General features: G+C 37.9%; 1 protein-coding gene across 2 annotated transcripts in view; it reads right to left on the minus strand.

The window, feature by feature from the left end:
• Window positions 1-26528, minus strand: part of LOC111195774 (cytosolic carboxypeptidase 4) — a 367388-nt gene that overhangs the window by 33080 nt on the left and 307780 nt on the right. For both annotated transcript variants that reach the window (XM_049483983.1, XM_049483982.1), the window contains one exon: window positions 14626-14789. In XM_049483983.1, the coding sequence (XP_049339940.1) occupies window positions 14626-14789 (164 nt within the window). The remainder of the gene's footprint in view (window positions 1-14625; window positions 14790-26528) is intronic.

The following is a 26528-nucleotide window of genomic DNA, read 5'->3' on the forward strand; positions in this document are numbered from 1 at the left end:
TGGTTATGAAAATATTAAATCATAATTTTCATATTTCCGTTTATCGGACGTCCATATTTGATCGAATGCGGACATGTTATACACCATTCGAACCGTCTGGCTCTCCGGATTCCGAAACTGTGCTCCGTTTTAGTGTAGGATGTACGGTCCCTGAATTAGAGCTGAAAGAGCGCGTGGCAGCGCGTGTTCAGAGTTGAAAAATGCACAGGTTTGGTCCTATATTTACCTACAGTCACTCCCCCCACCCCCCCAACACCCACCAGCGCGTCCCCCACTCTCTTACCTTCAAAACGAGTCCACACGCAAGAAAATCCATCAATCCAGTCTCCTATAATCCACAGTTATATCCACCCCGCGCGAGGAATAATGTGAGACGGAATCTTAACTTTAATTCCGAATTAAAAGCATTTTATTCGACGCTGCTCCGATTCTGGCCCACAGCCAGACAGGGCGGAGCCTACTGGACATGACGGTATGAGAATGAGGTCTCTCAGCCAATCAGGTGGCGAGCTCGGCCAGCTGAAAGGCTAAAGGAAGAGAGATGCTTGGCCATAGATACTTTGTCTAATAGATTTTCCACTGAGCAGAACAACCGCTCTTAAAGAGACAGTGCGGATTTCTGTTTGTATATGAGTAGACCACACAAAAACCCAGAGTTTACTGCAAAATGAGTTATAAAAGTGGTATTTTTTATTCTTCAGTCCTTTGGAGAAAGAAAAGACCATTACTGGTTCAAATCACTATAACTTCTAACCAGTAATAGGTAGCAGTTTAAAATTTTATATGATGATTGTAAACACATTATAGTAAAATATAGAGTTGTCAAAACCCTTCATCCATATAAATAGTTCATTTTATGTGTCTGAAAATAAAAAAAAATAATAGAAAATCTGAAAAGCGCCTAAAAATTTTCCTGGTTTTTACCATATATTGGCCATTACATGTTCAATTGAATAATTAAAATGCCTTAAATGAATTGTGTAAAGGCTTCTAAGTAATATTACTTCATAGAATTGACTCTAAATAATTTAATATTGGAGTGATAAGCCTTCAAATGTGAGTATGTAATTTCAGGCGGAAAATGGTAAAAATAGGCTTGGAGCATAAGAGGATAATGCATCTGAACACATCTGCATACGAGACAAATGGTTCAAAGGAATAAGTAATACGGTTTCTGATCTCAAAACAGAAAATTTTACAAGGAGATTTTCAAAGCTGTCGCACAATAAGCTGCTCTGAATCGTTGGCATGCAATAGTCTGTTCATCAACACTTATAATTAATATACTTCAGTATGTGAAGAATGTCCATTCAATATCTTATATATCTTATTCAGCTTCTTCTTCCATGGATTTTATTTATCAAAAGCCTCTCTTTCGCCATTTATCAACCACTTTATTAGACACGCTTACCATATAGCTTCACTCTATATAGAAGATTAAGTGGAAGCACAATGTACATGTTTCTGATAAAGTGGCCAAAAGGTAGTTGTGGTGTCTCTAATACGTATTTAACATGGCAAATATGAGAACCAGCTGTTTAGTTACTGTCTAGTAAAGCCCTGATACTTTCTATTCATTTCAATAGAGAGGCGCCACATGCCGTGGTGCATGCTGGGTTGTGTTGAACATACCCTCACCATCCCGCGAAAAAGTTTAGCAGAGCTCAAGTTTATGCAAATTAATCCAGCCGCTGTGCTGCGCCCAACCAATCAGGGAAGAGTAGCTTGTGATGTCACACACATACAAGACTCACACAAACGCACAGAAAAGGTGCCTTTCAACCACAAAAACAAAGCTAAAACCAGCAAAATATAGATTAATAGAACTATAGATTACAATCAGGCTGATTAAAAATGTTAAACAGAAAAATTATGATTGGCTACATTTGAATAAAAAAAAAAAAAAAACATCACAGACACGCCCACGCAGCGAGCTGAGAGATTCAAAAAGTCTAGTGGACATGTACCGTAACAGATTTCCCAAAACCTGCTCCTCTACTACAACAAATACCATTAAAAAGTTTAGTCACACCTTAAATTCTGTTTGTTCGTTTTTTTGTTTGTTTTTTTACTTTTGTATTGTATATTATTATTATTATTATTATTAAGTCATCCAAATTATGGAAAAACTATTTAAATGGAATTACTTGTGTTAAAAAAAAGTTTAATTCTTCTAGCAATTTTTTGCCCCTTAATGTGTTTAAAAATGTGTTGTGAATGTGTTGTAGAGTTACAGGTATACAGTGAATAGACTATTTGAGTAATGTTCTAATCCATATTAAAGCAAGAACTACCCAACTAAATAAAAAAAATACTATAAGTAATGAAGGTCAGTCAATCTGAAACTTTTCTCAAACCTTGAAAGTATCCTCAAGTGCAGTCAAAAATACCATCAAAAACATTATGATGAAACTGGCTCTCATCAGGACCACCACAGGAAAGGAAGAGCTCTAGTTTGCCTGACCAAAACTACACTACAGTATTATCATTGCCCCCTCTTAAAAATACAGGAAACAAATCACGCATTATAAGTGACTATAAGTGATTGACACCACTACATCACTACAATACTAATTTAATTGAATTTAATCAATGTAATGCTAATATATTTTTTAAAAGGACTCTTAAAACTGAAATACATAAAGCAATATGCTTAGGAAATAAATATATATTTTAAGCACAATCATTGTTTTTTATGCTTAATACAGTGCCACAAACATGCTCACTGTTCGTTCTAACAAGATCCAAAAAGAGTCTCTCACTGTAACAGTATGAGAATAAAATTACTCATTCCTGCTGTTTAATAAATATGTTATGTAATAATTAGATAATAATTAATAATAAAACATTTTTTTTTCGATTTTTTGTTACAATTTAGAAATTGTAAAAACTGAAATTGTAAAAAACGATACCCAGCCCTAGTCATGCCTACACTGAAAAACATGATAAGTAAAATTTACTTAAAAACTTTAAAAAGTTTTGCAACTTTCTGCATTTGCTTTTTTTAAGTCAATTTAATTTCATTTAAATTTAAGTAACTTCAACTCGATTTCAAGACTTAAAACTTACTGAACTTCAGTCAATCCTTTCTTTTAGTAAACTTTACTTCATTTCTGCATACAATATTACATAATTACAATTACTTAATTTATACAATATTACTGAAATTTCAATATTTTTAGTTAAAACACACATTCAAATATTTACATAATCTCAAAGAAGAAGTCTCACTGTCTCAACATATGGATGGCATGTAATACATTCTTTTTGGTATACTATAAAGAATGTATTACATGCCATCCATGTGTTGAGAGACTGTAATATGTGTGTTTTAACTTAAAATATTTATATTCCAGGAATTATAATATATTATGTATCATAAATTATTTGAGTAATATTGTATAAATAAAGTAATTATAATTAGGTAATAGTGTATGCATAAATTAAGTAAAGGTTACTAAAATAAAGAATTGATTCAGCAAAAATAAATGAATAAAGTTTACTAAAAGAAAGGATTGACTTATTTACTCTATTTAAGTTTTAATCTTGAAAGCGAGTTAATGTTACTTATATTTATCTGTAATTAAATTTACTTAAAAAATATGCAAATGCAGAAAGTTGCGAAATTTTTTTAAAGTAAATTTTACTCATCATTTTTTTTTTCAGTACACTTGTGGTGTAAATACAGACACAGATATGGGTAATGGGTGCTGCTGTTGCGCTACAGCTCTTAATTAACAGGGTCATGTTGAGAGACACAGAGATGTCAGGATCTACAGCAGTGAGACTGTAGAGAGTTCACATGTTCACGTGTTCCTCAGGCTGCAGACATGAAACACGTTTCCTATCGCTCGCTGTTGGTCCACCAGGATTCACCTGCCCCCTTCCATCTGTTTAAGATGCCTACCAGGTGTCTGAACCATAGCCTGTGTGGAGGGAGCTTCCTGGAACAGGACACGGGTCTCGACTCCAAAAACAGAGCTCTTCTAATGAAGGCGCTGCAGCACGCGTGCATGTACAGCATCTCTGATGGGTAAGCAGCCGCTTGTTCAAATAAATTAACATGCACTAATGTGTGGATGGGAGTGTGGGATGGTTTTAGTAGAAATGTTTGCAGTGGGGAGATCTGCGAGCTCATCCGAAGGCAATTATACACTCACTGTTTAAATTCAAGAAATTCCTAAAAGCTGACTGTGTTTGTGATTGTGCTGAATTAGGTAAATAACAACACTCTTAAAAATAAAGGTGCTTTGGGGATTCTGAGTGAGTATACAGAATAAGGCTGCGTTCAGTGGCCTCAATACGATAAAATCCAGTGCACTCTAAAAAACAGAGGTATGATATAAGTACTTTTTTGTACTCAAAGGTACACTCTTCATAATTGTACCCTCAAAGGTACAATATTGGTCTTTACAGGGTCAGATTCGTTCCCTCTGAAGTACAAAGTCATTCCTAACAGCAATAAGTACAAATTTGTACCATTTAACCAGCCAAAGGGTACATTCAGTATTCTGTATCACTGCACTAATAAACAATATAAATATTTTAATCACGTTTTTGAGCCATATTCAGTTGATGATAATGTTTATAATCTTTATAATCTTTACTGGTACAAAAAAACATGGGTACAAAACAGGACTTTCACTGAAAAGTACTTTTTTGTACCTCAATATAAGGTACAGCCCCAGAGACAAGCTTTGTACTCTTTTAAGTACAAATCTGTACTTACTTTTCTTAGTGTGTGGTGTGCAGTGAGGCCCTTCTAACCCTTCAGAGAAGGGGTGACAATAAATGCATGTAAATAATTACATAGTTTTTAATCAGGAAATATATTTATCATAGCTATTGTAAATATAAGAATTTATTTGATAAATTAACTAAAATAAAAAAACAGCAACTAATTCAAAGCATTAGTCTGTGTTTTTTTTAGTTGCTACAGGACTCTTATCTGAGTGACAGCGGTTTTAACCAATCAAAGCTTTTTAAAATGGCTTCTGCCCCCACGTGACTGCGTGATCCTTCTGCTGATTTTGAGAAGGGTGTAGTAATGAATCTATTAGCGAAGTCAAAGCAAGTCTAACCAATCAGATTCATGATTTTCACTACAGGGGCGGGGCCATGGCTGTCTAACCCCATCTCAGCAATGTGTTGAAGGTGTTACGCGTTGCTTAGTCATAAACGGAGCTCATGCTGGATTAGTTTAATAGTTAACTAACTATCATGGAATTGCGACGGTAAATCAGACAGATATTGTGTCACATCATATTAAAAAGCCTTTTCTAAGGCTCTCCTTCCATGTGAAGCTAATTCACAATAATAGGCCGACTGACTGGTGAGTTTTTGTGTGTACTTAATGTTTTGGCTGCCCTGTCCTACAGTAGACATACAAATGAGTGAGCATTTATTGTTGGATCTATTGTATACTTTTGTAGTTTGTAGCTGTATTTGTGGGCTGTTGATGTGTATTAAGTTAATATAACTAAGTCAAGAGAGAGAATATGTAGTTATTGTAATATTTATCTATGTGTCGGTCGGCCGGCGGCAGGGTGGGGGGTGGGGTTGGGTTGCAGAAGGGGTACCCACTATATTCACTGCAGGCCACTGTAGCAAATCAGATGTTTAATTTTTAATGTGACACATATCTGACATTTGTCTGAACGGTTCATGCTGTGAAATGCATGCTAATCAGAGCAATGCTTCACGTTAAGTTTCACTTTAATCTGCAGCTGAGTTAATCACAGAGAATTCACTCCAGATGGCTGAAAAGGACACGTTCTTCAGCCACAGTCAGGTTTTATTATTATTTTTTTTTTATTATTATTTAATGCTGCAGTCATACCTGTAGCTGCATTAGGTCAATTATTAGGAACACTGCATGGATGCTGGATGAGCCTTCTGATATTATTGACAGAAATGAATCAGTCCAAATATTTAAGAGGTCTGTTTTCTCGTTTCTCTGCCACTTATGTCCTTAAATCGCTGCTGCTGTCCATTTTCCCGTCTACTCACGCTCCCTTTCAGTTCTCCTGGTGGTCTCTCTTCAAGATGAAAGTCAAGATGACCTTACAAAACAAATCAGCTTTGGGCTTGAAGTTTTTTACAGGTGAAAAGATGCAGCCCAACCCCAGCAGAGAGACCACAATCCTGAGTTCGGCTTGGAACATTTTATCCATAATCCTCAACAACAGAACAACAAGGAGGTGCCCAGGTGTGGTCCTCCATCACAAAGTCCTGCAGCCCCGAGACCTGAAGCGAGTAAGTGTGGACTGGGCAAAGCTCCAGCATCCTCTTAATTCTAGGGCATATCTCTCACATAAAGAGATCTTACCAGCTCTATTTTTTTATATTTTCAGTCACTTTTTCAGTCAGAATGAGCTGTTTAAGGGCACTGTCACTCTTATACAAAAAAGCGGTTGCTGACTGTTTATCGTGTTAAATGGCAAAACACCAACAAGATAGTAAATGCTTAACTAAGATAGAAGCACAAAACTCATTATTTGAAAGTACTTTTATCTCCCCTATCTGCTGAATTTCCATGAACAGTAGGTACAGATCCCTCACTCAGACAAAGTCTACTGGCCAATCCTGCTTTGTACACTGAAAAAGCAAGCAAGAGTAGTCATTGTATTTACTACTTAATTTTCTCCAGTAGTGCGAACATACTTTTTTCAAATAGTTACAACTTAATTTTCTCAAGTAGGGCTAACATACTTTTTCAGATAGTGTCAACTTAAAAGAGTCCATTGACACTACATGGAAAATTGAAGTATTGTCAACTTAATTTTCTCTTGTACACTGCTGCCTTAAAAGATGAGTTAACTCAACTTAAGTGTTTCATTTGTCCTTTTTAAAAACTGTTTAAAATCTGTTTAGTCAAATAAACTAACAATTCATCTTTATTTTAACACACACTTTCAAGTTAATAAACTTTAGTAATATTCACATAACTTATCATTTTAAGTTAACCATGGGTATTCTCAACATATTTACGATATTATTATTATTATTTAACTGCCAATACTAACAGTATAATAATGGAGCAATACAGGAGTAAACTCAGTAAAGAGTGAACTCTGTAGCTCAAAGTCAGCATACTGTGATGAGTAGAATGTGCTCTTACAGCTCTACAACACTGAGACCTGCCAATCAACAGGTATATTATAATTAGTGCACGCCCAGGATAAGGTAGCTTTGGGCAACAGACAACACGAAGATGGTAAGTAAGGGAGAGGCCACACCCAATATGCAAATATATGGTACCAGGAGCCTATAGGAAAGCTGCATGAACCAACACTGTGGAAAAGAGCATTGACACAGGTAGTGAATAAAACCCGAGTAAATATAACAAGATTTGTTGGGATTACATAAATAAATTAGATTAAGGAAAAAATACACAATGTCTTGTATTTTGAACAAATGTGGAGTAATTAAAAATTAGATGTATTCATGTAAAGGTAGAAACATATTTTTTTGTTGTTAATAATACAGATTTAATTACGTTACATTTACTAACGCTCAGATTTATTATTTATTATTACCGAAAAAGGGTTTTTTCAACTGATCTAAAGGGTTGGGCTCTGGTGGGGATTGGTGGGTGAGGGGTGGTTTTATTTATTTGTTTTTTTCTTTATTGTGACATCACAATCACTATATGCGAGCCGTCCAAGCAGCTCATAAATGCATATGATTCCTGACACCAAACTCTTTTTTAATCTGATTCACAGACTACAGTTGGTTGGATGTTTTTCACGCTTGGAGTGTTTATAGGAGCAGTCGAGACTCGAGTGGAAAAACAAAAGCACACAAAAAATGTGAGTTTTGCATAATACGTGCCCTTTAAATAATTTAAGGGTGCTCTGAATTGTGCACACTATCGCCTATACTGCATGATTTTCATGAAGTGTGTGCGGATGCATAATGTAAGTGTGTGTCACGGAGGAGAATTAGGTTGTCCTGTTGTCCTTCTGTACTTTTTGTTCTGAAGTGATTTGATCTGTTTTTCCTGACAGCCAGCACAGCTGCTGTCGGCAGATGGATTTCACCTTCTCTCTCGCATTATACAAACAAACACTGCCACCGGCTGCATCCCTGCAGCTCCCTCTCTCTGTCACACACACACACACACACACACACACGCACAAACAAATAGACCTCCTCTCTCTGAGGGACTTTCATAGGACACTGTGGCTTCTCCATCACCTCTCACAGAACAACAGGAGCTTCTGCCCACAGTCTGCTCACTGGCCCAGCATGAGGAAGGTTGAACTGCTCGCACTGGAAAAGGTGAACTTGCCTTTTGTTGTTTCGATGTTTAATGAATTTGGTTTCATTGGATCAGCCTTCCATGCATATACCGTTTTTTTTTCACACTATAATTTGCATGTAAAATCCTTTAATTGTCCCAAAAATCGTCAGTGTGCCTTATAATATGTGTCTTATCACTAGATTTTGCTCTAGCTCCACAGCACACGCCCTCATCTTTTAAACATGGTGGTGGGAGTTTTTTTTTTTTTTTTTTTTTTATCTATAGAAGGATTTTTCCACACTCCCATACTTAAATTTAGGGTATGTAAGGTGCTTTTCCTACACCTCCATGGTTTAGTCATAGTCATCAAGGGTTTTCTGCTTCTTAGTATCCAATTCAGCCCTTGGTTAAAATACACATGCAGATTTTGCGCAATCAGTATCATATTTTTCACACAGTAAGGCACACTTTAAATCCTTTATTTGTCCCAAAAATTGTCAGTGTGTCTTATATGTCTGATGCGCCTTATGTATGAATTTTACCAGTGGCTTACCAGAACACTTACAAGACCTTAATGTAGTGCTGTTGGGTGGCATTTACTAGCGCTAACTGAGGCTAGCTCTAGCAGTTAGCCACTAATGCTAATGCTGCTGCACACAGCCTTAGTGAAAATCTGGAAATGTACGCTTACTGTAAATAAACGAAAGCGCTTTACTCACCCAAACAAACAGTTTTCAGGAGAGAAATCTATGCATATTAATATCCAGCGCTCATTTTTTTAAGAATTACAGTTTTGTTGGCTTAGCTTAGCTTTACTTAACTTAGTAGTAAGTTAAGTAAAAGTAAAAGTAGAAAAGTAAAAGTAGAAAATCTATTTATTATCAAATGGCACTACTGATATCTTTGAAAAAAACATAGTATTATTTCCATAGTATTAATCTTGTATGTTTTTTAATTATATTAGGACTTTTGGAATGGCAAAATTGAAAAAAAAAATGCCTATTTGATTCTATAAAGAACAGAATTCCTATAAAATAATAAATTAAAGGATTATTAAATAACACAACTGGAGTCTTGACGGTTGCATTATTCATTATAGTAATACTATTTATTATGTATGTTTCAAGTATATTATATGTAAATCAGAGTTTGGAAGTCCTATAAAACATAAAAACATCAAAAGGTTATCATATCACACCACTTAATACCAGACCCTTGTCGCTGCCTCGAAATGACTGTGCACGGTACATGAAGTTTGACTTCATGATAAGGACATAAGGAATCATGTAAAAACTTAAATGTACAAACCAAAATACTCTGTAAAGCATTTAGATGCTCTTATCTTAGTTAGTTAGTTTCTTTATTTATCTCCCAAGGAGAAATTTTTCTTGGATTGAGGGCATACTGCACTACAACACAAAACAAACACATACAGACAATCATGTGACCAAAACCATATCATTACAATACATTAAGGATTTAAAGTGCATTACATTACATACTTTCACAGAACCCCACAGCCCCTATACAACCAAATACAGTCAGACGTCCTTATTATTTAGAATCTTAATTGACAGTGGTACAAAAGAATGTTTAAACCTATTGTGCCTACACAAAGGGACCCTGTATCTTCTACCTGAGTTCATGAGCTGGTACTCCTGATGTAGCACATGTGTACTATCAGAAACAATATTCCTAGCCTGCCTAATTATAGCCTGCTGCCACAGCTCATGCGGGCCAAAAGGGGCAGGAATGCCCATAATTTTCCCAGCTGTCTTAACTAGGCTATTTAATTGTGTTTTGGATTGAACTGTTAGATTACCAATCTGGGGTGCTGTTAACTTGTGGTTTCTGAGACTGGTAACTCTGATTAAATAATCCTGTGCAACAGGGTAAACTTTTGATCTTCCTTTCCTGGGACGGTGCTGATAAGAGCCAGTTTCATCATAACATTTCTGATGGTCTTTGCACTTAAGGATACGTTCATACTTTAAGTTCGTGAAATTTTTCATATTGACTTGCCATATTTTTACCAAATTATGAATTAGAACATTACTCAGATAGAACTAATCACTGTATACCTGTAACTCTACCTCTTCACTACTTTACAACTGATGCTCTCAAACACATTAAGAGGCAAGAAATTCAAGTTATTAACTCTTGAAACGTTTAGCACAGCTGTTAACTGAAAGCCATTCCAGGTGACTCTACCTGATAAATCTGAATCTAAAATATAAAACATATTCTGGTTTGTTTAGCACTTTTTGTTTACTAATTAATTCCATATGGGTTTTTTTCATAGTTTGGATTACTTTCATATAAATCTACAATGCAGAACATTTAAAAATGATGAAAAAACAAACTAAATATATCAGTGTTGTGCCAGTTCACAGCTTTTCTGAACTAGTTCAAGTTCAGTTCATACATGCTCAAAGTGAACAGTTCACGTTCAAAGTTCACAATTTTAATTCTGAACTAGTTTTAAGTTCAGTTCATTTTACTTTTTTCGTGAGATATTCAAATAAATACTTTTCTAGAAATCACTATACGTTCTTTGAAACTGCTCATTGTAGACATTTGCTCATGACACTGCAATTGTGGGTTTCTTACCAGGTGATGAAAATGTTCATAAGGAGAATTTATGTCTCTCACTCCCGTCATTGGTCTCTCTCTCTCTCTCTCTCTCTCGCCGTATCTCTCTGTATCTCTCTCTCTCTCTCTCTCTCTCGCCCTCAAGCTCCGCGCTCTCGTCGTCGGTCTCTCTCTCTCTCTCTCTCTCTCTCGCCGTATCTCTCTGTATCTCTCTCTCTCTCTCTCTCTCTCGCCCTCAAGCTCCGCGCTCTCGTCGTCGGTCTCTCTTTCTCTCTCTCTCTCTCTCTCTCGCCGTATCTCTCTGTATCTCTCTCTCTCTCTCTCTCTCTCTCGCCCTCAAGCTCCGCGCTCTCGTCGTCGGTCTCTCTCTCTCTCTCTCTCTCTCGCCATATCTCTCTGTATCTCTCTCTCTCTCTCTCTCTCGCCCTCAAGCTCCGCGCTCTCGTCGTCGGTCTCTCTCTCTCTCTCTCTCTCTCTCGCCATATCTCTCTGTATCTCTCTCTCTCTCTCTCTCGCCCTCAAGCTCCGCGCTCTCGTCGTCGGTCTCTCTCTCTCTCTCTCTCTCTCTCTCTCTCTCTCGCCATATCTCTCTGTATTTCTCTCTCTCTCTCTCTCTCGCCCTCAAGCTCCACGCTCTCGTCGTCGGTCTCTCTCTCACTCTCTCTCTCTCTCTCTTGTCCTCACACTCTCTCTCTCTCTCTCTTTCGCCCTCGTGCTCCGCGCTCTCTAGCCACTGTTCATTTACAGGGATGTCTGCCGTTCATGACACATTATGTGAACTAATTCACGTTCAGTTCAACGTTTACGAAAAAATGAGCGTGTTCCAGGAACGTGTTCTTTTGAACTCGTTCACGCACAACACTGATATACATATATATATATATATATATATATATATATATATATATATATATATATATATATATATATATATATATATATATATACAGTACTGTGTATGTGTATATCACACATAGCTTACAATCTCCATCATTAAAACTGGATCATGCTTAAATGTTATGCTTAATTTACAGTAAAATTAAACAAGTAGAATGTCCTGTTAAATAGTCAGTTGATTAAGTTTGATTTATTGATAGGTTAAGCACTTGTGAGCTGTCTGCACTGGACAGTTTAAACGAAGCGTCTCAGGCTCTCCTGATCTCTGGCAGTGTGTTCGACTCTGGTGAAGGTTGTTTTTCCTCTCTTTCTCTGCCTGTCTACAGAACACCTTCAGCAAATCAAACAAAGCTAATGGAGCTTGCTCCTGTGAAACCTATTCCACTACAAATTACCCCAAACAGCATTAACATGTTAATCTGCTCTGAGATGACTGCTGCCCTTCAGGGATTGCACCTAGGTCACAGTACACACTTAACTCACCTGCTTTTAATTTATTTAAACGCCTATAGAAGATTCTATAGCACATCTTTATCAGAACGATGGTAATACTTAATTTACCATTTTAATAACAGCTCCAGAAATTATATATTGGTTATTTAGTAAATAGCGAACAACTCACAAGTGGATACAAGTGGATACTCCTTGACACAAAGTGCTTCCCCCACTGCCCTATGAAAAGCTCTTAGCGGCTCTACTTTTAGGCACTTTTGGGTAGTATACCTCTTGGTGAGAGATCATTGATTGCTATACATGGCTCTACGACAAAAAACAAAAAGATTTTGACCATTTAAGGGCATTTTGCAGGCTAGTCACTTAGAAGAATTACTTGCTATCCAGGCAGAACTCCAACTTATTTTTTTAATCAGGCTAATGCTAAACCACAGACAGCAAGGTTTCCCAGATGGCAACAATCTTTCTCTAGCCCAGTCACCTGTTGGGATGCCAGTTTTCTACAACGTTCAAGTGTGCAGGATCTGCAGGTCCAATCATCATTACTGTAACATATATAAAAATTTTAATTTAATTCCAACAGCTCTTTTTTTTAATATGTTACACGGTTAGCGGCTAATGCTAATGCTGCTGCACCCAGCCTTAGTGCTGGAGAAACTTCACTGAAAACTCACCTTTATAACACTGTACTTCTGTGGAGTGGCTTTACTGCTCCTTAATACTTGACAGGTGGAATCCATACATAAAGTGCATCGGATAATAGGGTGCACTGCTTATTTTTGGTAAATTAAAGGATTTTAAGTGCACCTTATACTGTAATTATTTCAAGAACTCAACAAAATAAATATTATATTCTATTTGTTGATATTATTGCATATGAAATGATATGGCATATCCTTAATTGAGATTTTCACCAGACTGTAACAGTCAGTCAAAGATCCAACATGTCATGATAATAATAATGCACTCCATATATCCAGGACTGAAGTGAAATAAATGATACTGGACAGATATTTAATCTCTAGTAGGGAATCTCTGTTCACAAACAGTGTGAATTTTCCTTTTGCTACAAACAGCTAAAACTTGTACCCTGATGACCCTACAATCATATCACAATGTTTCAGGGCATTTCTGCAATAACTATATTTAAATATGTTGGCAATAATATGGCATGCAATATGATATGGAACACCCATAATAAAGATGATCAAAGATAATCAATTGCAATATAATATACTGTCTTATTGCAATGCTTAAAATAACACAAATCTAAAAATATCAGAAAATGATTTATTCTACTCGTATTATTTATTCCTGATGATATCCCAGCAGCATCGACATTGCTTTTTACTTGGCAGTAGGGCATGGAACTGTCCCATGCAGGAAGTCCTCTCATTGTTAGAACAAGACAAGCAAAGAGAGGACTGGACTGAGATATGTAACACTCCTAGCTCTGCTGTCTCCATATTCAGAAGAGCAAAAGTGAGGCGGTGGACGAAAAATGAAAAATGAGGCAAAAGAAAGGTAAGCAGAGAGTTAATCCCTGCAGCTCACTCCAACAAGATGTAACAATCCAAAAAAAAAAAAAAAACACACACACAGAAGGGATTTAATTTAAGTTTTTGTAAAAATCAATAGAACGGCTTCAGTCCATTTCATCCAACGAAATAAAGGCAGACCATAAATTAATTTTAACTCGTGTGAGAGAGCGAGATGAATGGAAAGAGAGAAAGAAAAAGAGAGAGAGAGAGAGAGAGAGTGAACAAACGAGAGAGAGGAGCATCGGCATAGTGCTGCTTTTGTACTAATACAAGATTAAAGGGTTCCACAGCCACCCCATGAATCTCTTTTTCCTTTTTTTTAACATATTGAAACATCTGGACATTTGATCTTCAATTGAACAATGCTGAGAGTGGGAGTAACAGCTGTTACTGGCTGTTGCACACCATGTACACACTTAGCGTTTACAGCATGTTAGCGTTAGCATGTGCTAAATGGCAAAAGACGAACAAGCTAGTTCATGCTTTACTGTGATAGAAGCACAAAACTCATTATTTGGAAGTACTTACATATCCCTCTCCATCTGCTAACTTGCCACAGAGAGTAGGTACAGATTCCTCCATCAGACAAAGTCTGCTGGCTAATTCTGCTGCTTACTGTTTAAGATACTTAAGCAAAATTACTGAAATGGCAACAGATCTAGTGGGTGGGACTCTGGTGGGGTTTTGACGGGTGAAGGGTGGTGTCAGGGTGGTTCTGTGCAGGTTTCCTTACTGTGACTCAAAATAAGGAAGCCATCAATCTCTTTGTGCTTTTGAGTGTTTTTAAGGGCAATCGGAGCAAAAGTGGAAATAAAACCCAAGCAAAAAGTGAATTTTGCACCCCCTAAGCAGTATATGTTAATAAAAAATAAATAAATTTTCCGGGGAAACACTGACTTGTGGGATTTGTGGTCCAGCAGGCTGTTGTCCAGGTCCAGGATGGCGGCCGCATGGCTGACCAACCGGCTGTTGTAACTGATAGCATTTTTCCGCAGGGTCAGCAGACTCTGGCAGAAGTTCTGACCCATCTCCTCCAGCTCTCGAGTACCTGTCTGCAGGCCCTGCACAAAAAAAAAAAAAAAAAAAAAAATACACACACTTATATAGAATCTTTTTTTTTTTAATACTATTACAGTATTATAATGAGAGGTGGTTCCTACAGGAATATGTGTTCAGTATCTTTACTTTAGAGAACTGGGGACTATATCAATCATAATTCTTAGTTACTTGCTGTTTTTTTTTATTATTGGGAAAAGAAAAAGAAATGTACAACTGCACCCTCTATATTAGTCCAGTCACCTCCATAGCCACAGGTGTATGATACCAAATACCTAGGCATGCAGAATGCTAACATTATTCAAACATTAGTGAAAGAATGGGTCTCTCTCAGGAGCTCAGTGAATTACAGCATGGTATCGTGATCGTGGGCAGTGATGGTATAGTTACTTTGACAAAGTAATCCAATTACTGATTACTGATTACTCCTTTAAAAAGTAACTTAGTTACTTTATGGATTACTTGATTTTAAAAGTAACTAAGTTACTTTACAAGTTACTTTATTAGTTACCGTATTTTTCGGACTATAAGGCGCACTGTATTATAAGACGCACTATCAAAGAACGCCTATTTTCTGCTATTTTTCCATACATAGGGCGCATCGCATTATAAGGCGCGTTAAGTGACACTAGAAAGGGTGCCTATATCAAAGTGAACAGGGGTGGCGCCATGTTTCCCTTCCCCCACCGGGGGTGGTCGCTTGCCGGTGGAGCGTCTCAGTATACAAATCTAGCTATTTCAAAGTCAAACGAGTGCTGGATATTAATCTACACAGATTCCTCTCCTGAAAACTGTTTATTTGGGTGAGTAACGTGCTTCAGTTTATTTACAGTAAGCTTAGATTTCCAGATGTCCACTAAGGCTTGCTGCACCAGCGTTAGCATAGCTATCCGCTAGCACGCTAGCTAGTCACCTAAACTAGTAAAGTTAACCCAAACTTAAACGACAGCGTTACACTGAGTAATCCTGCGTGTTCTGGTAAGACAGTGAGATATTAGCTAGCGATTCGTCCCCCGTAGCTTGTTTTAACACGGTAAACAAGCAGATTACAGGCTGATAAAACTCACCTCTGAGAGAGTTAGCGCTTAGCATCTAGCTAATGCTAGCCAGGCAAAGCAGCACAGACTTACAGGCCGATAACTCACCTCTGAACGGTGAACGCTTAGCGATTAGCATCTAACTCTAATAATACTGCTCCAGCAGTATTAAAAGTGCTAAATTTAGAAAATACTGATCTCTGAACAATGAAAAAGCTAGCTAGCTAAGCGGTTAGCATCTAGCTAATGCTATTGCTGCTCCAGCCTCGGAGCGGCACGGCTCTGCACTGAGTGTGTGTTTACTGCTCCTTATACCTGACGGGTAAAATTTAGATAATACTGATCTCTGAACAGTGAATAAGCTAGCTAATGCTATTTGCTGCTCCAGCCTCGGAGCTGCACGGCTCTGGACTCTGTATAGCACTGAAACTCTGTATAACGCTGCACGGAGTGTGTGTTTACTGCTCCTTACAACCTGACGAGTAAAATTTAGATAATACTGATCTCAGTGAATAAGCTAGCTAGCTTAGCGGTTAGCATCTAGCTAATGCTATTGCTGCTCAGCCTCGGAGCTGCACGGCTCTGGACTCTGTATAGCACTGAAACTCTCTATAACGCTGCACGGAGTGTGTGTTTACTGCTCCTTACAACCTGACGAGTAAAATCCATACAAAAGGCGCACCGTATTATAAGACGCACTGTCAATTTTTGTGAAAATTAAAAGTTTTTAAGTGCGCCTTATAGTCCGAAAAATACGGTACTTTCAGCAGCTGCAGACACCACCTCCCGCCGCCTTAACATAAACATTATAACCAGTTTTGCCAATACTCCCTTTATTGGAAAATTCATTTTTAACAGCAACAATGTATCTCTAGACATTTAAAGTTTCCTGAAAAAAAATGTTTTTATAAAAATAAAAGACCATTTATCATGAATTAACTTAATATAAATAATTGTTTTAGAAAAAAAAAATATATATATATATGGTCTTCCTTGATTTCACTTGACATTTTATATTTTATAAAAATATAAAATGAAGAAAGTGTTTCTTGACCTGACGTATTTAACACTGTAAATCTGAACATTGAACCTGTTGTTCTCTGCAGGGCAGCAAGTAGTGGTTTTACAAAACAGAACCGTGTATATGGTCTAGGCTGACATCATGTGTATTTTATTTTGTAATCATATGTTAAGAGTGAAACAGTGGGGTGGGGTAAATAAACTAATGGTTGTACCTCATTAACAGAAGCTTCTCAAACCTCCGCTACAAAACGTGCTTCTCTCGCCTGCCTCCATTGATTCGTTTGTGTCACTGCGTGGTGTGTGTGTGTTGCATAGGCCAGACTAAGTAATGCGATACTGACATCACTGGTGATAGGGTGCAACACCTGTGCAACAAGTCCAGATTCCAAATTTTCTCACTACTAAATATTCCACAGTCAACTGAAACAGTTTTCAGGAGAGAAATCTGTGTAGATTAGCATCCAGTGCTTGTTTGACTTTTTTTTTTTTTTTTAAGAATTACAGTTTTATTTACTTAGGCGCTTCCACCAGCTTTCTCTTTCTCTTCTATTAGAAGGAGAAGAAACATGGTGACACCCTTGCTCACTTCGATGTAGGCATACTTACTAGTGTCGCCTAATGTGCCTTATAATTTGGTGCACCTTATGTATCAAAATAGACCAGAACATAGATGGTCATTGATAGCGCGCCTTATAATCCAGTGCGCCTTTAAATGCAGTGTGCCTTTTAGGGTGCTTTCACACCTGAAAGTCCGGACCGTGGTCTGAACCAAGGTTCATCTGTTTGCTACATTGTATATATTTGGTCCGCTTATTTTTTTCACACCGCAGTTTAAAGAGTGCACCAAAGACCTTTGTGTGATACTCCTACATCCTTTGATCATCACTTACGTATCGATGCGTTTTCCTTTACTTGTCGCTGATTGGTTTTAGAAGGACATGCGTCTGACGTTGGCGTGTTGATAACAATTCAGCGGGTGGTTCGTTCGGTGGAAAGCCTTTCCAGGATCAGGATAAAATGAATGAACAGATTTATTTCGTCTCCATAGTAGAGCTGCTGCTATTGTGGTTTTAATACCAGCAGCAGCAACTTCAGGCACAGTACTCTAGGTTAGTTCAAATTCACCAAACGAACGTTCTCGTCCTGTGAGCTGTATCCACGGCTCATTTTTCCTGCTTTTCCAGTTTTTATGAGAGGGTACTGACTCGAGCCTGCAGGAAGGCGGAGTTGGACGTCCAGTCCCGCCCACTTTGTCAGCATCATGTCTTAGCTCCGCCTCTGAACGGAAGTAAACAATGCACAGGGCAGTTATCGGACTTTAAATATAATGTGCTAGAGTACTGTGTATACACTACAAGCTTACGAGACTGACAAGGCGTGGCGTGGACAAAGTGGGTGGGACTGGACACGCTGGACTTCTAACTCCGCCTTCCCGCAGGTTGCAGTCAGTAGTAGTTGCTTATTTTTCTTCTTCTGCTGCCGTTGCTGAGGAACGCTGCTCAGCTTCCTGTATTTGGTCCAAAAGTTCGAACCATCCAGAAAAGCGCTTTCACACTGCAGGCGAACCGGACCATGGTTCAGAAGATCCGGACCGAGACCACCTCTCTTGGTCGGACCAAAATCTGGTCCTTTGGTCCGGACCGTGGTTCGCGGCCCCTTTCACACCTGCTACTTTGGTTCGGACCAAACTGAAAAGTCCGAAAGTCCGGACCACACATTTAGAACGACTGAGTGAAGTGAGCAATTCAGTAAACAGGATAATGCAGCAGTCGTGCCGCTGAAGATAAGGAGGGTTGATTTGATAAGGATTAAAACTTACAGGTTTTGGCACACTAGACAATATAACTTCCACAAACTCTCTCTCTCTTTCTCACGGCCTCTCAAAGCAATTTCTTTAGAGCTGCGTACCTGAAACAACTTCTAATAGCAATCACATGGTCCAAACACACACACACACATACACACACCTGGATGAGTTTTGCTTTTGGAATCTAGTCAGATAGTTTTCTAGCTGTTTATGTTTATTTCAGCAAGGCCTCCATCTGTGTACCTGCGGGTGCTGGTGGTCGTGAGTAAACTGCTTAAGCTCAGTAAAGCGTTCTCTGTTGATCTGTTCAGAGAACACATGCTGTTCTCTCTTTTTCGCGCCAGAGCCTTTTTTTCTCTAGAACGTGGCGCGATCTGTGCTGAGCTGGTCTTAAGCATTAATCTGTAATGACACGCCATGACTCTGCACTTCCTGCTCCAAGCAGCAGAATCTGCTGAACTGGAACTGATCATTAAGAGAAAATCCATGAGCTCACGGCCTGAAGCTCCAACCAGCAGATTCAGACTGCAGACCGGCGGCGAGACGGATAGCACAGCGCTAAGTAGAGCTGCTGTTTCTGGATGAGCTCCTTTTAGTACAGCATTAGCGTTTACAGTCAGGTGGTGAAATATGGGTAAATCTTTATGCATTTAATTTCCACTTAAAACAGTCATTAAATAGACTGTAATTAATGGTTTCTCCTCAAGTCCTGCTGGAGAATGAAATCCGCATCCCCATAAAAGTTGTCAGTAGAGGGAAGCATGACGTGCTGTAAGATTTGATATAACACCAGTGGATCAACACCAGCAGATGACATGTCTCTTTGTCCAAACCATCACTGATTGGTGGAAACTTCACACTAGACCTTGAGCAGCTTGGACTGTGTGTCTCTCCACTCCTCCTCCAGACTCTGCTCCCTTGATTTCCAAATGAAATGTAAAATGTACTGATGATCAGTGATGGTTTAGAGAGACATGTCATCTGCTGGTGTTGATCCACTGTGTTATATCTAGTCCAAAATCTTCATGTTTAATGCTCCATGCTTTCCTCTGCTGACAACTTTTATGGAAAGGCAGATTTTTTTTTTCCAGCAGAACTTGACACACTGCCCACACTGCCAAAAGTACCAATTGGTCTTATATAATATCTAATTTTCTGACACACAGACTTCTGGGTTTTCTTTAGCTGTAAGCCATAATCTTCAACAATATAAGTTTCAATATAAGCTTATATAAGTTTCACATTTGAACTGAATTACTGAAATAAAAGTACATTTTCAATGATTTTCTATTTTTTTTTTTTAGATGCACTTGTACTTGATGTGGTCACAGCCAATTGATTGTGATTATCCAACTCACAAAAAACACTGAATGAACCACTATTTGGTTTTTAAATATAAAATCATATTTAAAGCTTGTTAAAAGACTTATCTTTCATCCTTCTAAAAAATAAACCTTTATCTTTAGGAGAGCTTTTATTTATTTCAGTAGACTCACTTTCAGCGTGTCCCTAGATTTTGGTCTAGATCCACAACACACATCCTCATCTTTCAAACATGGTGGTGGGAGGTTATTATTTTGTTTTAACCTACAGAAGGATTTTTCCACACTCCCATACTTTAGTTTTAGAAGTCAGAGCATTTTCTGATTCTTAGTATCCAATCATTACCAACATATTTCCTGACATAAATTTCTGGACTCTATTGAAGTGGTACATTTGCGTTATTTTCAGGAGGTTCATATTTATGGTATGCAAGGTGCTTTTCCCACACCTCCATTGTTTAATCATAGTCATTGAGGGTTTTCTGCTTATTAGCATCCAATTCAGCCCCTGGTTAAATTAAACTTGCAGATTATGTGTAAGTAGTATTGCATTTTTCACACAATAATGTGCACTTTAATTTCCCAAAAATCATAATTGTGCCTTATATTCTGCTGCATCTTATGTATGAATTTTACCAGTCAAGTTGTAAGGAGCAGTAAAACCACTCCACTGAAGTATAGCGTTCTACAGGAATTTCAGTTTAGTTCTCCAGCACAAAGGCTGAAGCAGTATTAGCATTAGCCGCTTACTGTGCTAAGCGCTAGCCCTTTCACCATTCAGAGGTATGAGTATTATTGGCCTGTGGCCTGCTGCTAACCCTGGATAGCACTGCTGGAGCAGCATTAGCATTAGCTGCTAACTGCGCAAAACACTAGCTCTTTCATCGTTTAGAGGTGAGTATTTCAGATTGTAGCCTGTGCCTTTATCATGTTAAAACAAGCTACAGGGGAAAAACCACTTGCTAATATCACCTTGGCTTACTGGAACACTCAGAGGCATTAGCCTTCAACCACGGCTAGCATTCACACTTAGCCACTTATGCTAATGCTGCTGCACCCAGCCTTAGTGGAAATCTGGAAATCTAAGGTTACTCCAAATAAACAAAGGCACTTTACTCACCCAAGTAAAGTGCTTCTTCTTTTTTCAGAAGAAAAATCTGTCTAGATTAACATCCAGCGCTCGTTTGACATTAATATATATATATATATATATATGTATATATATATATTTTTTTTTAAGGAATTACAGTTTTGTTTACTAAGCTTATTTAGCATCCCCCCACCACCAAGCAGTGAGCACCTGCTGAATTACAAGGAAAACATGGTGACACCCCTGTGCCTTACTAGTGTCGCGTAATGCACCTTATAATTTACTTATATACTTATAGTGCGGATAATACTATATCCTCCACAGAAACTTTTGACTTTTGCACAGTTTAATAAAATAAATGTTGCTTATTTCCTGTTTCCAACCTGCTAAATTCAATGACATTAGAAAAGTCATGCCTGACAAACGGGCAGACAGACATTGTAAAAATGTCTACCTCCCTCTGTCTCCCCTGATGCTCCCTGTATGAGAGTGCTGTGAGGGTAGAGAGGTGTGTGTGTGTGTGTGTGTGTGTTGTTTACCAAATTACTGCTGGGGTACAGTGGGAGGGAACGTGGGGATGGGGCTGTGAACAAATCAGGTGGAGTGTATAGGGGCACACAAGCAAACACACACCTTCTCCTGACCTTTACCTTTACACACACACACACAGACTCACACACACATTCAAATGTACACACCTTCAATCTGGAACATAGACATTCAGACACACACACACACACACATTCACATGCAAGAACTCACACGCATACAGATTTTAGACTGAGACACAAATATGTATATATTTTCTCCTTGTCTTTCTCTCTCTCTCTCACACACACACACACAACCTCTCACATGCGTACAGAGTGCCACAATGTACACTCATACTGTTACACACATGTACTCACACACAAACAGATAGACACACTCTGTGCTATAAGACACTGGTGTGCATAACAATAAAACAGAGAGAGAGAGAAAGAAAAAGAGAAAAAAGACATAGAGAGAGAAAGAGAGAGAATATATATATATATATATATATATATATATAGAGAGAGAGAGAGAGAGAGAGAGAGAGAGAGAGAGAGAGAGAGAGAGAGAGAAAGCTGTTCAGTATGTGTCGAGGTGTGTGGAGGCGACGGCTCTTTAATAATTTAGAGCTGAGAGGAGCGTTACACACTCTGAAGGCTGCGAGTTCAGCTTTGCTTTGGATGAAAACTGAACTATCAGGCTGCTGCTATTGGACAGTTTTTACCATCAATAAATACAATCATAATCTCCAAAAAGCAAACATTATTTTGTGTTAAAGCACGTTGTTTCTGTCTTATAATAAACTTAATTTGAAGTAAAACTAGTGAGACAAAAGCACTACATGTATATACAAAAAATAAAGATGCTGCAAAGTGATCATTCAGTGATGCCATAAGGCCAATTTATATTTCTGTGATCCATCTTTGATCTGACCCGATTATCAGGCATACTCTGCAAGTTATAATCCAAAACACACTGTAGGACCTTCTTCCTGTATTTACTTTCCTGCTCCTGTCTCAGACGGGTCTGACCAATAAGCAGAGAGAATGTTCTCACATGGTTTGCTGTGACACACTTTGGTGCAAATCAAAGAAAAACAAGAAAGAAATGCTCCGAATGTTTAAACTGACCAAAACAAATTAACTATAAGTGTTAAACATGTTTGGTTCCATGAAGAAGCAGGTCCAAAATATACACTTTAAGTAAAAACGTTTGTGTACTACACTTTTAATGAGTGCATTTATCTCCCTTAAGTAATACAGCTTGTTAAGTTGTCCTGTAGAGAAGTACCTTCAATAGAAAAGAGCTTTTGAGTTATAGAGTAGATAAACATGGACCTATTGGCACCATGTCTACTGCCAGGCGTAGGCTAGGGGGATAAAAACACCCCCAGTATTGAGCTGTGGAGCAGTGAAACTTTTTAACAATGTGCTGCATGCAATACTTTTGCAACATATTTGCTGTTGAATGCAATCAGATCTTTAAATCAGTGGTCAGAAATAGAGTAGAAAGTCTTCCCTGGACAGTAGAGACAGTTATTTCAACAAGATCAGGATTTCTCTTTTTAAATTCCATTTGAGATTAAATAAGCAGGTGTACCAAAACTTTTGTAAGAGAGTGTATCAGAGTATGAACAACCATTTAAAGGTCTAGATGAAGTGTGATTGTAGATCTGAAGCTCTGACTGTAGATCTAAAGATCTGACTGTAGATCTGAAGCTCTGATTATAGATCTGAAGCTCTGATTGTAGATATGAAGCTCTGATTGTAGATCTAAAGATCTGACTGTAGATCTGAAGCTCTGATTATAGATCTGAAGCTCTGATGGTAGATCTGAAGCTATGACTGTAGATCTGAAGCTCTGATTGTAGATATGAAGCTATGATTGTAGATCTGAAGCTCTGATTGTAGATCTGAGGCTCTGATTGTAGATCTAAAGCTCTGGCTGTAGATCTGAAGCTCTAATTGTAGATCTGAAGCTCTAATTGTAGATCTGAAGCTCTGATTGTAGATCTGAAGCTATGACTGTAGATCTGAAGCTCTCATTGTAGATCTAAAGCTCTGATTGTAGATCTAAAGCTCTGATTGTAGATCTAAAGCTCTGACTGTAGATCTGAAGCTCTAATTGTAGATCTGAAGCTCTAATTGTAGATCTGAAGCTCTGATTGTAGATCTGAAGCTCTGATTGTAGATCTAAAGCTCTGACTGTAGATCTGAAGCTCTAATTGTAGATCTGAAGCTCTGATTGTAGATCTGAAGCTCTGATTGTAGATCTGAAGCTCTGATTGTAGATCTGAAGCTCTGACTGTAGATCTGAAGCTCTGAATGTAGATCAAGGCTGTGATTGTAGATCTGAAGCTCTGAATGTAGATCTAAAGCTCTGAATGTAGATCAAAGGCTGTGATTGTAGATCTGAAGATCTGATTGTAGATCTGTAGATCTGACTGTAGATCTAAAAATCTGACTGTAGATCTGAAGCTGTGATTGTAGATCTGAAGCTCTGATTGTAGATCTGAAAATATGACTGTAGATCAAAGGCTGTGATTGTAGATCTGAAGCTCTGAATGTAGATCTTAAGCTCTGATTGTAGAGCTAAAAATCTGACTATAGATCTAAAGCTCTGACTATAGATCTAAAGCTCTGATTATAGATCTAAAGCTCTGATTATAGATCTGAAGCTCTGATTATAGATCTGAAACTCTGATTGTAGATCTGAAGCTCTGACTATAGATCTAAACCTCTGATTATAGATCTGAAGCTCTGATTATAGATCTGAAACTCTGACTCTAGATCTGAAGCTCTAATTGTAGATCTGAGGCTCTGATTGTAGATCTGAAGCTGTGATTATAGATCTGAAGCTCTGATTGTAGATCTGAAGCTCTTACTGTAGATCAAAGGCCGTGACTGTAGATCTGAAGATCTGATTATAGATCTGAAGCTCTGATTATAGATCTGAAGCTCTGATTGTAGATCTGAAGCTCTGACTGTAGATCTGAAGCTCTTACTGTAGATCAAAGGCCGTGACTGTAGATCTGAAGATCTGATTATAGATCTGAAGCTCTGATTATAGATCTGAAGCTCTGATTGTAGATCTGAAGCTCTTACTGTAGATCAAAGGCCGTGACTGTAGATCTGAAGATCTGATTATAGATCTGAAGCTCTGATTATAGATCTGAAGCTCTGATTATAGATCTGAAGCTCTGATTATAGATCTGAAGCTCTGACTGTAGATCTAAATCTGTGATTATAGATCTGAAGCTCTGATTGTAGATCTGAAGCTCTGACTGTAGATCTAAATCTGTGATTATAGATCTAAAGCTCTGACTGTAGATCAAAGGCTGTGACTGCAGACCTTAAGCTCTGATTGTGAATAAAAACTGAAATGTGAATATTGTAAGGAACTCTGTCAGTCTGAGATGTTGACAATGATCTTCCAAAATGGACAAACACAGATGAGGATGTTTGCAGACATGTGCAGCTGCAGGGTCAGTGCTGATTTATTAAATAATCAAATTCAGTGAACGTCGCTGTCATCGCTGTGTTTACAAACAGTTAATGAGGAGAATCAGCTACTCCCTCAGTACAGCAGCACAGCAGGCCAGAGTAATGAGAAGAAAAACTCATATCCTGTTGAATCACACACACACACACACAAACACACACACACACACACACACACATCCAAGTAATTTACTCTGACGCTTTGTTCAGGGATAACACTACTATTTGTGTCTCATGGATATGCATGAGTGTGTGTTGGTGTGTGTTCCTATGTTTATGCATGTCCGTGTGTTTATATTCATGCACTTATGCATAGTTACGTTTGAGGGCATGATTGCTTTACCCTTTGATTAAAAACAGAGGACAGCACACACGCAGACTATAGTCAGAATAAACAGATGACCTGTTTTAAACAGAAACCACTAGGGGCGCTCTATCCACTTTTTACTGTAAAGTAGAATATAGTAATCTTTATACCTTTCCCATTGGCTCCTGACACCATAATTTGCATACTGGCTGTGTGCCTTCCCTCACTTTTCCCACCTTCTGTGTGTAGTCACTCCACGTTATTATTTTGCCTAGGTGTTCAGTTATGATCTATGTTGTGATATAGCTGTCTGGTTGTAATGTTAAAGGCTGTAAGAGCAAACAACCAATCTATTTCCTGTCAAGTTGACAGCAAATGCTACAGTGGCCATGTGCTAATGTGCTAATGCTATAAGGTTATACCATTAGCATGTTTTACTAGGTCTCTTATCAAACTCTACTGGAATCTGGCCCTTGTTCAAGATCAAGGTCAAGACCAAAATATTTGAGTTTGAATAATGTCAACCACTTTAACCTAATTTAATTATTTCACTTAATTTACTAAATTACATACAGTTTTGGAAAAAAAAAATAAGAGACCACTTAAAAAGGATGAGTTTCTTTGATTTGTTCCTAATTAAAAACCTCTGGAATATAATCAAAAGGAAGATGGATGGTCACAAGCCATCAAGCCAAACTAAACTGCTTGAGTTTTTGCACCAGGAGTAAAGCAGCATAAAGTTATCCAAAAGCAGTGTGTAAGACTGGTGCAGGAGAACATGTCAAGATGCATGAAAACATGAAAAACAGAGTTTTTCCACCAAATATTGATTTTAAACTTCATAGTTATAAACTTGTCTTCTTTGCATTATTTGAGGTTTAAAAGCTCTAAATCTTTTTTGTTATTTCAGCCATTTATCATTTTCTGTAAATAAATGCTCTAAATGACAATATTTATAGTCGGAATTTGGGAGAAATGTTGTCTGTAGTTTATAGAATAAAACAACAATGTTGATTTTACTCAAACATATACCTATACATAGCTAAATCAGAGAAACTGATTCAGAAACTGAAGTGGTTTCTTAATTTTTTTCAAAGTTGTATACAATTTCAAATTAAATGTAATCA

The sequence above is a fragment of the Astyanax mexicanus genome, chromosome 10 (genome assembly GCF_023375975.1).
Source record: "Astyanax mexicanus isolate ESR-SI-001 chromosome 10, AstMex3_surface, whole genome shotgun sequence".
Classification (NCBI taxonomy): domain Eukaryota; kingdom Metazoa; phylum Chordata; class Actinopteri; order Characiformes; family Acestrorhamphidae; genus Astyanax; species Astyanax mexicanus.